This window comes from Procambarus clarkii, chromosome 94 (assembly GCF_040958095.1).
Source record: "Procambarus clarkii isolate CNS0578487 chromosome 94, FALCON_Pclarkii_2.0, whole genome shotgun sequence".
Classification (NCBI taxonomy): Eukaryota; Metazoa; Arthropoda; class Malacostraca; order Decapoda; family Cambaridae; genus Procambarus; species Procambarus clarkii.
The window spans coordinates 2949209-2962269 of record NC_091243.1 but is presented as its reverse complement, the minus strand read 5'-3'; the positions used below and the strand labels follow the sequence as shown (position 1 = coordinate 2962269).

General features: G+C 42.2%; 1 protein-coding gene across 4 annotated transcripts in view; it reads right to left on the bottom strand.

Annotated features, from left to right (window-relative positions):
* The window catches only part of CARPA (Carbonic anhydrase-related protein A), a 339981-nt gene that overhangs the window by 46965 nt on the left and 279955 nt on the right, over positions 1 to 13061 (bottom strand). For all 4 annotated transcript variants that reach the window (XM_045729300.2, XM_069319934.1, XM_045729301.2 and 1 more), the window contains one exon: positions 6883 to 6978. In XM_045729300.2, coding sequence (XP_045585256.1) covers positions 6883 to 6978 — 96 coding nt within the window. The remainder of the gene's footprint in view (positions 1 to 6882; positions 6979 to 13061) is intronic.

Genomic DNA, 13061 nt, shown 5'->3' with positions numbered 1-13061 from the left:
AGAAGGGAGGTGGGAGGAGCAAGGAGTAGCGAGGAATGTGATCAGGTGAAGGAGAAAGTTTGAAAAGAGGCGGAGGGAGAGACTGAGAACACGGAGAGGAGTAGAAAGTAGAAGTAGAAGGCAGAAAGGGCTGCCACCATCCATTCTAACTCAGTACATATAAGCTGTTATCAAAGATGTTAGCAGGTATCATATATTAAGCATGTACTCGTGTATTAAAATCTTAAAACCGGTACTCTCAGTGGGCTATCTTCTCTAGCCTCAACTGACAAAGATCTAAGGGAACAAAATTAAAGATTATCTAAACAATAAATTCATCAATTATATATTTAACATGATAAATATCATAATTCAAACAATTTAACATAATGTTCACTTTGTCAAGAGTAATATACAATGTGAGTCTTTGCACAAGAATTTCAGAACACCATGGCTGACTGCCCCTGAAAACACACAACACCTTCAGTTGGAGATTCACCCAAATTTGTCACCATACACGTCAAATCACCAAGTGTCTGATCTTAAGTTAGAGAGAGGGTGGAGAGGGTTGCCAGGCAGGGTCCCCCGCCCAGCAGAGAGCCTGGTCTCGGCTGCTGTTCAATCGTCCAGCCCCTCTGTGACTGCTCTCCTCTCCTGATCCTCTCGAATGTACAGTTCCATGGGTATTTATGGGGAACCTGGGAGCTAAACCCCGCCCACCAGCAACTGTTCCTCACCCATGTACAACTGTTCCTCACCCCTGTACAACTGTTCTCACCCATGGACAACTGTTCCTCACCCCTGAAAAATTGTTCCTCACCCTAAAAAATTGTTCCTCGCACCTAAACAACTGTTCCTCACCCCCAAACAATTCTTCATCGCCCCTTTACCTGGGAGTTTTATGCCAATAACTGGGACTTGGGATAACATTTTTGTACCATTAATTAAGTATGTGCTCTGACCTCCTCCTCTAATCCTACTTTATACATTATCTTCTTTATTTCTACAGGCAACTAATTTATCTTCTATATATTTTCATTCACTTTGCCTCATTTTCTTTTTCATTTAGTTGAAATACAGTTGCTCCTCTTCATTCCTGAGAATCTGTCAGTCAGGCAGTCTGTAGGCAGGCAAGCAGGACTACAGCAGGACCACCACAGGACCACCGCAGAACCACCAGTGGACGCACCAGAGGACACACCACAGGACACACCACAGGACCACCACCGGAAACACCACAGGACCCACAGGACACACCACAGGACCCACAGGACACACCACAGGACACACCACAGGACCACCACCGGACACACCACAGGACACACCACCGGACACACCACAGGACCACCACAGGACACACCACAGGACCCCCACAGGACACGCCACAGGACCACCACAGGACACACCACAGGACCCATAGGACACACCACAGGACCACCACAGGACACGCCACAGGACCACCACAGGACACACCACAGGACCCATAGGACACACCACAGGACCACCACAGGACACACCACAGGACCACCACAGGACACACCACAAGTCACACAACAGGACACACCGCAGGACCACCACAGGACACACCACAGGACCACCACAGGACACACCATAGGACCACCACAGGACACACCACAGGACCCATAGGACACACCACAGGACCACCACAGGACACGCCACAGGACCACCACAGGACACACCACAGGACCCATAGGACACACCACAGGACCACCACAGGACACACCACAGGACCACCACAGGACACACCACAAGTCACACCACAGGACACACCGCAGGACCACCACAGGACACACCACAGGACCACCACAGGACACACCACAAGTCACACCACAGGACCACCATAGGACCACCACAGGACACACCACAGGACATACCACAGGACATACCACAGGACCACCACAGAACATACCACCGGACACACCACAGGACCACCGCAAGACACATCACAGGACACACCACAGGGCACACCACAGGACACATCACAGGACACACCACAAGACACACCACAGGACCACCGCAGGACCACCACAGGACCACCGCAGGACCACCACAGGACCAGCGCAGGACCACCGCAGGACCACCACAGGACCACCACAGGACCACCACAGGACCACCGCAGGACCACCACAGGATTACCACAGGACCATGTAGGACCACCACAGGACCACCGCAGGACCACCACAGGACCACCACAGGACCACCACAGGACCACCACAAGACACACCACAGGACCACCACACGACCACCACAGGACACACCGCAGGACCACCAAAGGACCACCACAGGACACACCACAGGACCACCGCAGGACCACCACAGGATCACCACAAGAGCTACACTTCACAAACAACACAACCCTCCCAGAATAGCACCCATAAGGACGGACTTAATTACTGATTCTTTGTCCTTAGGACGTGTTCGAGATGGAAGCTGAGAGCTGTAAAAGGGTTAATGGAAAAGCCTCCAGAGTGGGGGTGGAGAGGGGAGAGGAGATGAGGGAAAGGGGATTTAGCGTGGGCTGGAAATGAGGGGAAAACGAGTAGAGATCATGCAGGATTTTCCTTTTCTATTTTGTACTGAAGCGCCGTCACATATGTTAGATTGCATGGCTCTTTCTCTTGATTATTCCCTTCCTACCCCTCTATAAAAATATATCTATCTATCTGTTAGATTACTTAGCATCAGGACATTTTAGAGCGTTATATGACGATCAATTATTATTTTCAATATTTGTGTGAGGTTCGAAACATCATCAGATACAAGGAACTTCAATGATAGGTTCAAGGGCTTGTCTTAGCCAATCAGGTGTGAGCGATCAGGTAATCCAGTTTCATCGGATAGAATATAAACACGGAGGTAACGGACCCCGGGGGCAAGCACCACTTGGTCTAGAGAGCCAGCCGTCGCCAAGAGAAGGCTAAACACATTACAATGAATTAGAAATGATTTACGAGGCTGAACTTAGAAGTGAACACTCATCCCTGCGAGCACATAAACGCATGATCTTCAAGGTGAGCACACACACACACACACACACACACACACACACACATTTCCATGCCTTCAATGTGTCAATATTTATCCTTCACTATGGCAACAAACATGTCGCCAACACCGTACCCAATACTCATTATTTCAACACCGCCTCTTGTGGAAGATGTCCCGAGGGAGCTTCGCCCGTCCACACCAGCTCGGTCCACCAATCACAGACGGGGATAAGCTGGCTGGGTAATTTGGTCCGGCAAATAACTAGGCTGCATTGTGGTTTGTGCTGGTGGTGGTGAGGGGATAATTAGTAGGGGAGAGCCTCGCGTGAGAGTCATGCCTCCACCGACATTAATGCCTCCTCCATCCTATCGCTGCTAATGCTGTCTATCATCCACCCCGGCCATTAATGCTGCCTCACGTTACTAATGCGTCCCCTATTCCACCCCCCGTTACTAATACTGTCTCTCGATTGATTGATTGATTGATATAGATTAAGCCACCAAAGAGGTGGCACGGGCATGAATAGCCCGTTAGTGGTAACTGCCTCTCATTCATCACCGCAACTATTGCTGCTTCTAGTCCACCATCGCTACTAATGTTGCAGCTCATCCTCCTCCCTTTATAATGCTGCTCTTCAAAAACCCCATTGCCAATAATGTGGACCACAATCCACTTCAGCTACTAATGCTCTGAATATTGAGCAATGGGAGCTCTAAGTACAGAGCAATGTGAGCTCTAAATACTGAGCAATGTGAGCTCTAAATACTGAGTAATGGGAACTCTAAATACAGGGCTATAGGAGCTCTAAATACTGAGCAAAGGGAGCTCGAGATACTGAGCAAAGGGAGCTCTAAATACTGAGCAATGAGAGCTTTAAGCACTGAGCAATGTGAGCTCTAAATACTGAGCAAAGGGAGCTCTAAATACTGAGCAATGAGAGCTCTAAATACTGAGCAATGAGAGCTCTAAATACTGAGCAATGAGAGCTCTAAACACTAAGCAATGTGAGCTCTAAATACTGAGCAAAGGGAGCTCTAAATACTGAGCAATGAGAGCTCTAAATACTGAGCAATGAGAGCTCTAAATACTGAGCAATGAGAACTCTAAATACTGAGATATGGGAGCTCTAATTACTGAACAATGAGAGCTTTGTGAAACGATTTTTCTCAATTAAATTTCTGAATAATGATCAAATACATCTATGTATAATGAGTAATTAAATATCTGAATAATGAGTAATGCGAGCTCTATAAAATGAGCAATGGCTGCTCTTTATAACGAGTAATGAGATCGCAGCATAGTGAGTAATAAGAGCTCTGTATATTTGATAATAATGTCAACTGTGTATAATGTACAATGACAGGTAACGGAATCTCTGTACAGATCTGGATAGGGATAAATTAAAGATATGTATAATGAGTAATGAGAAATCTTTAAACTGAGCAATGAAAGTCTGTACAATGATAAATGGGAGTTGTGTATAATGAAATAAAGAGAACTCTGTATAATGATATACTAGAGCTCAATATGTTCAGCAAATGTTTTAGTAACGAATGATAAGGAAGAGGATAGAAATCGGAATATATGTGGTCAGTATTTAACAACATGAAAGTGTTTTCCTCTGGTTGGCAGCTGAGACCTGTGAGAGGTGTGTCTATCACCTCATATATATTACTTGGGCCAAGACGGCAGTCAGAAACGCCATTGATACTACCACAACAACGCCTCTCCACAGTCAGGGTGATGGCATGGGCTCTCCTACTGCCAGGTCACCACCTATGAGGAACTTGAATTGGTCACAGGTACAGCCTCATCCCTCATATGAATCCTCTACTGTGTGATTGGTGCTCCCTACTGCCTCCACTCATACTCCTGGGTATGAGAGAAGGAAGTCTCCACTGTCTACCCCTCACATTTCCCCTCAGTTAACTTTCCTTTCCGGGCTAAAGTTTTCCTCGTTATTTCCTACCCATAACTTTATTTTTTTTATTTGGGAATGTTTATTTCCCCTAAAGGTAAATAAATAGGTAACATGGTTATTTGCAAAATATTTTGAGTTTTTTATAAATAACCTCAATTCCTGTTGTTTTAATTCAATAGTTTCCAGCCACCAGTGACGAGCATCGATGCTGCTACCTCCTGGAATCAGAAGATATATATCTATATATATATATATATATATATATATATATATATATATATATATATATATATATATATATATATATATATATATATATGCAAACAAGCCTGAATGGTCCCCAGGACTATATGCGACTGAAAACTCACACCCCAGAAGTGACTCGAACCCATACTCTCAGGAGCAACGCAACTGGTATCTACAGGGCGCCTTAATCCGCTTGACCATTACGACCGGACATAAGGAAGTGATAGCCGAAGCTATTTGAACCACTTCCCCGCCGGCACTCGGATGGTAATCTTGGGCATAGCATTTTATCAAATCACCTCATTCTTTGGGGCACACGTGAGGAACACAAATGCAAACAAGCCTGAATGGACCCCAGGACTATATGCGACTGAAAACTCACACCCCAGAAGTGACTCGAACCCATACTCCCAGGAGCAACGCAACTGGTATCTACAGGATTCCTTAATCCGCTTATGCTCAAGATTACCATCCGAGTGCTGGCGGGGAAGTGGTTCAAATAGCTTCGGCTATCACTTCCTTATGTCCGGTCGTGATGGTCAAGCGGATTAAGGCGTCCTGTAGATACCAGTTGCGTTGCTCCTGGGAGTATGGGTTCGAGTCACTTCTGGGGTGTCAGTTTTCAGACGTCATATATATATAAGTATATATATATATATATATATATATATATATATATATATATATATATATATATATATATATATATATATGGTAACTGGAATACGCTCAGCACCGATAGTTGTAACACTTTACATATATATATATATATATATATATATATATATATATATATATATATATATATATATATATATATATATATATATATACATAAAGTGTTACAACTATCGGTGATGAGCGTATTCCAGTTACCATGACTAAGGAAGTTGGCTTCCAGCACCTGAGGCTACAATTCCTTGATCATTGAGGCCTGGATTGTCTGTGGCTTGGACTCTCAGTGGCTTTGACTGTCTGTGACTTGGACTATCTGTGACTTGGACTGACTGTGGCCTGGACTGTCTGTGACTTGGACTATCTGTCACTTGGACTGACTGTGGCCTGGGCTGTATATGGCTTGGACAAATATTTACCCAGGAAGTATGATGAATAGTTTTGATACAAATCAATAAGTCATTTGGCATGAAGTGAGAGGCGAAGCTAGAAAATAGAAAGGAGTGGAAACCGTGGAATATTAATGAGGAGAGAAGGTCACTGTTATCCACAGTGAGAGGTCACTGTTATCCACAGTAAGAGGTCACTGTTATCCACACAAGTCACCTGTATGGTGTACTCGTTATCATGCTCTGTGATATTGTAGTTATCTAGGCTAAAATAAACATGGAACGTTGGTTTTCCCTTCCTCCGCAGGAAAATGCGCTTTAACCATTTATAATATGTTCTCTGTTTTATTCTCTCTCTCTCTCTCTCTCTCTCTCTCTCTCTCTCTCTCTCTCTCTCTCTCTCTCTCTCTCTCTCTCTCTCTCTCTCTCTCTCTCTCTCTCACTCTCTCTCTCTCTTTCTCTCTCTCTCTCTCTCTCTCTCTCTCTCTCTCTCTCTCTCTCTCTCTCTCTCTCTCTCTCTCTCTCTCTCTCTCTCTCTCTCTCTCTCACTCTCTCTCTCTCTTTCTCTCTCTCTCTCTCTCTCTCTCTCTCTCTCTCTCTCTCTCTCTCTCTCTCTCTCTCTCTCTCTCTCTCTCTCTCTCTCTCTCTCTCTCACTCTCTCACCTGGATCATGATAGAGAGACCAACGATGCCGTTGGAGCCCAGCCTGGCCTCGCTCATGTTGCGGTAGAGGTCAGCGTTGAAGCCATACAGCTGGATCTGACAGAAACAAAAATACTGAATGAAACTCTGAAGGCCAATTAACCTTCGTGAAAATAAAAGGTATGAGAAAGAGATTATATTAGAATGCAATGTACGTGATCGTCCTAGTGTCTGAGTCCTGATATTTAATTTGTTTGTACGTTTTTGATTGCAAGCTATAGTTATTTGTCATGTGTGTTTGTGTGTGTGTTTGTGTCTGTGTGTATAGTTTTTTTTTGTGTGTGTGTGTGAATTTGGGTATGTCTGTCGCAGGAAAATTGAAACAAGACTTTCCTTAAGTACTTTCGTAGATTAATACATTTTCAGAAGGAGTCTGAACGAGAAAGATATGTATTAATATACGAAATATATTAATATTTCGTAAATTAGTTAATAAAAAAATAATATATAATATATGTATTAATATACGAAAGTACTTACGGAAATTCCTGTTTCAATTTTCCTCCGTGGTCTGAAACCGTCACATTGTTAATCACGTGTTTATTTTTCTTGATTTACACACACACAAACGCACACTGAAGCTGAAGAAGGAAGCTGAAGGAAGCTTCCTCCAGCTTCCTCCAGCAAGTTGAAGAAGCCGAGCACGGCCTGCCGCTCCCACAGATCCCAAGGGCAATGCTGAGGAACTAATCCACAAGTGGAGCGATGCAGTATAATTTTCGTGCCTCCCTGCAGAAATAAATATGGAACGCCTCCTGCGGTATGACACAAGAATCAGGATAGCATCTTGTGACGGCGAGAACAGAAATAAAAATCACAGCCCAGGAGGTAAGGGATGCTATGAAAAAAAGGCAAAAGCACTGCACTCGGTTAAGATGGGGTCACCACTGACGCACTTTCAACGCACTCTGTGAAGTCTCTGAGAATCCACTACACATATTTTATAAATAAGTGGAACTTCAGGGAAATGTTACCGACACAATGGAAAACGTTACAGTAACTTTCCTATCCAAAACTGCAAGAATTATGGTAATTACAGGATTATTAATCTCTTATCAAATCATTGCAAGGTGCTTGTAAGGATTATCTTAAATCACTTCGCATTCCAAATAGATAGACTCAGGGATGATCAAGAGGTTTGTTAATGGAAGGAACACAGTCAATTGTATGGGAAATATTTTAGCCACCAGGCAGCCAACTACTCTGATGTTGTTGACATCAAAGGAGACTTTTGAGAATGCACAATGGATTGAAACGCCAGATAAGCTTACATTTATTTGCCTCAGGTGAACTTCTGGAATGGATTGAAGATTATATCACAGGGAGAAAATTTAATTCCCATTGACGGATCATGAGATATGCAGATGATGTCCTGATACAGACCCCAACTATGTAAAGCTGAACCCCCATATTCTGAACTTAGAAATACATGTACTGAATTTGATTTTATTCATTCATAAACAAACATATAATGTACTCCAATAACAAGATAAGAAAAACACAGATATACATAATAATGGTGAAGTTCTAGAAAACGTCGACAATTACTTTGGGAGATAGTGTCGGCTCTAGTAAGAGAAAGAAAGAGTAACTTAATCAACTTATATGGATATACTAAAGTAGACCAACGCCCCAGAGAGCTACGTCCTGAAATATTAACTGGTCTTCTGGTACCAGACAGATGAAAATATACAGCATATTTAAGATATGCAAGTCAAAATCATGCGTCACCAGTCTTAAGCACCTACTGCTATGACCAATTTATAATGCATATAAAATTATTCCGTTTAATCATTTTGGAAGAACCAGAAGAAGTTGAGTCATAACAGGGAAGCTGAGACCATAACTAATTATTTCTAGCGTTAACAGCAGACTCAAGCAACTGAGTGCCAGGCTTGCCATAAAGATCACCTCACCTCGAATGCAAGCATAAATATTAGCAAGGAAAAAACTAAGTTCTCTTCTAATTACAGTAGGACAAGGAAATAGCACAAAGTGACAAGATCGATCTTGTCACTTCTCCAAAGAGCTGCTGTAAGGATGTAACCTCTTTGTGCGAAAGAACCATATTCCATTAATATAAATGAGATGTCAACGAACAAGTCCAGGCATGTTACCCACACGAAATGAGACATATAGCATTAGTAAATTAAAAGATGAATTAAATTAATTACCGTTGATCAAATCACATCACAGGTAGATACTCTTTTCTTACTAATGGCAAAGCTGGTGCCGCATACACTGTAATTCGGACCAATTGATTAAAAAGAAGAAAATAAAAAAACACGGATTGAAATCCGCGCCTCCTCGATGAATGCAAAGCTCTCTGCCATTATGACGTTTAAGACATTACAGGGAACGCAAGTGCAGCAGGGATGTGCTCTGACCTTGGGAGTAACATTGAAAATATTTAGAACAACAGGCAGATAACAGGAGTTTGTACAAATGCCGGACAGTTTTGTGGATCCCGCTCATGGAAACTGATAAGAAGCTAAGGTGAAGACCATATTGAGTACTTCATCCCCAGAACCCTTTCACTAATCAGGAGAATCAATCATAGAACAACACTGTGACAAGTTAACTGACGAAATACAGATCACAATACAATTAAGTGAATCTGTGGGCTCGTACAATGCAGCTGCACCCAACAAACTCGGTCAGTACGGAGGAAAAGTAGATGACCGAAGGAGAAAACCTGTAATCGCAAGAATTGGGTTTGGATAGAAGTGAAATTGTAGATTCAGATTTAAAACGAAAATTGAGCAGCTCACTTGCAAGACAATGTATATTACAGTAAATCCACTTTATTTGATCATTCATTTTTTTATACCAATATTGAAACTCTCCCGAGTGAAAATCCCTTGCTTTGTACCCGGAAGATAAAGATAATTTTAGAGCTGTAATTCGATAATCCTTTATTTCACAGTACAGTCACTGCAGATAGTTATGTGAGTCCCAGCTGTGAAGGGTACAAATGACAGGATAAATATCTTTGCAGAATCTTTCATTTTTCATATTGAAAGGTGTTATATGGAGCAATAGTATTATGCTCATTCACAGAGTGAGCAACACTGCCATATAAACTGACATTTCAGCGAAAAGTTTAAAAACCATTGAGCAATCTATTGCTTCGTGCAACCCTCACCGTCTCCCTCCAGCAACACATCCACATGCCACACTCATTCTACCCTTCCTCATAAACTCCTCCGTCGCTTCCGCATTCACCCATTCATCTTCCTCGCACACGAAGTCCTCACTTCCTCTGACAACTGAACAATAACAGTAGGTATTACCACTCACCCAGCGCCCCAATAACCCCCCCCCATCCCCTGCTCTCCTATGTCCACTATACAAGCTCCCACAATCCCCTGATTTTACTCTCAACATCACTTGTACACAATTCTCTTTTATCAATTACATATCACAAGTATTTAAACTGCTCGGCCACTTTCAGCACATTCCCCATTTTTCGAGAGGCCACAGACCATGGCGTGCTCAGGCCAACACATCCCCTAACGGTGGCACGGTGTACTTACATGCCCACAGGTTCAACAGACTCGGTGTACAGAGAGGCACAAACAAGGGGTTGAAACTATACTTTGTATGTTACGAGTCTTTGCACTTCTGGGGCAGCCCGTCCTCCAAACACAGACCCAAAAGTGATTCCATGCACCCACCAAACCCCCTGTTTATGAATGAAAAACGGTTTACACGCTACTCACAACTGATTTCGTTCAAACACTTCCGGAACAAGTGCTTCACTGACAAATTTTGTTCGAATCACAACGCTGTAAATGCTGCACCCGCGTAATACAAATACAAATAATCGCCAACAGAACCTAAACACCTGACCTATCCTATGCCTATATATGCATCTATCCTTATATATATGCACAATATGCTAATATATTATAATATTAATTTATATTTAAGATAATTCCTGTTTTGAATGAACAGCATGGAAAAATTTATGAATGCGTCTGTGGGGTCAATTGCTGGATGTAATGGACTTGCGTCGAGGACGGGTTGTCTGGGGTGGTCCTGTACTTGTTGATAATCAAAAAAATTCCTCGGTGATTTTGAGTTCCTGATGATTATTACATTTCAGAGGTGATGTTGTACTTGTTGGTGATCTCTACACACTCCATGGAGGAGGTGGGGAAGGGTGAACTTGTACTTGCTGATTATATGTACACTTTAGGTGTGATTTTATACCTGTTGATCTCTATACTTTAGGGGTGATTTTCTACTTGTCGATGACCTCTGCACATCACCGGTGATTTTGTACTTGTTCGTTATCTCTACACTTTAGGTGATCATGTAGTTGTTGATCTCTACACATCAGGGGTGATCTAGTACTTGCTTTTAATCTTCACACATCAGGGGTGATTTCTTCCTGTTCATGAGCTCTTCACTTCAGTGGTGATATTGTACGTGTTGATAATTTTGAGAGATCTCGTATCTTGGCCTCAATTATTTACTATTGCTTAACTATTTTTTCTCGTGTAACTTTTTACCAATTTTCTAATCAAGTATTTGCTACCACAATCCGTGAAAAATGTATATAAAAAACTTAAATAGTCGAAACAGAAAGACGATAAAAATATCACAAATTGGTCTTTTAATACATGTTATTTTTTATACCATTGGTAATTAAAAGGTGAATCACCATTTTGAAAGCACACATGCATGGAAATATTTGAATTTTTCCGACGGAAAATAAAGAGGTCTATGTAATGGTGTTTGGATTACAAAAGAAGAGCAAACAATTTTTACAAAACTATTTTCATTACAATTTTTATTATAACAGTTTGTTTTCAATGTTATACAGGATGATACTACAAGAGTTAGGTTTGTAATATCATCTAGGATTATATTATACGAGTGAATTTTGTAATGTCATCCTGGATACAATAAGAGTGAGTTCAGTAAGGTCATCCTGGATGATGTTACCAGAGTGAGTTTTGTAATATCATCCAGGCGGAAATAACATAAGTGAGTTCTATAATATCATCCAGGATGATATTATGAAATACTGACATCTGTAGTATCAAAGAACAGCAAACGATTATCTGAAACATTCAGAAAGAAATATGTCACGGGCATGTGACAAAAACAGTTAAGAGAATAACTAGTTAAAGAACAACCAGTTAAAGAACAACCAGACATCACACTAAATGCATGTCTTACTTTGCTCAAGAAGTCGTCGAAGACTGCCTAGTACACAATTTTCGTAACAAATATGATAAGAAAAACGAATGAGAAATCATAGTATTAATCTTCTTATTTTAAAATGCTTGTGGGGCTTAAGAACTGACGCTTGACTAAGCCAGAACAACTAGGTCAGCACATATAGATGACACAAATACAAGAGCCCAGAATATCTCTATTTGAGGCGTGGGTTCATCGAGGCAGTATTTACGAGGGACTGACCCTAAAGATCAGCATGTCACCACAGCTCGGTCGATAGTGTAGACTGTCAACGGACCCTCACCACCTGCATCTCCGTCCACCTGGCAGTCAGGCATGAACCCTTGCCTAAGCAGGCACCGTGAAACCGAGACCCATACATTAGTAGACAAGGACGGTTACCCCAAAAGACAGGCCTGGGGAAAGAGACTCTTAGTCTAGAAGACAAGCTGAAGTAGAGAATTTTACCCTAGAAAGTAGTCTTACGCTGAGACTTCTAGCCCAGAAAGCAAGCAGAGACAGGGGGGGGGAGGGGATCTCATAGACCAGGAAAGCAGGATAGCCCAAATAGTGAAAGGATATCAATACTTGAAAGTTTTCCTTGAAAGGATAACATAATTGAATTGAACTATCAGGGGGAAAGCGCCAAGCCACTACTACTATATAGCACTGGGAAGGGGTCAGGATAACGATTTGGAATAGGACGGGGAAAAGGAATGGTACCCAACCACTTGGACGGTCGGGGATTGAACGGCAACCTGCATGTAGTGAGACAGTCGCCCTACCGTCCAGCCCAAATAATGAATAATGGATGTAGTAACCACGAGATAACAATAATATAAGACGACACTTGGACATGATCCTGCAGTCCTGAATCATGATCACAAACCGCAACACCTCATATAAAATTATATTCTTCTTTTATAAAATTATTAAAAAAGAACGAATAA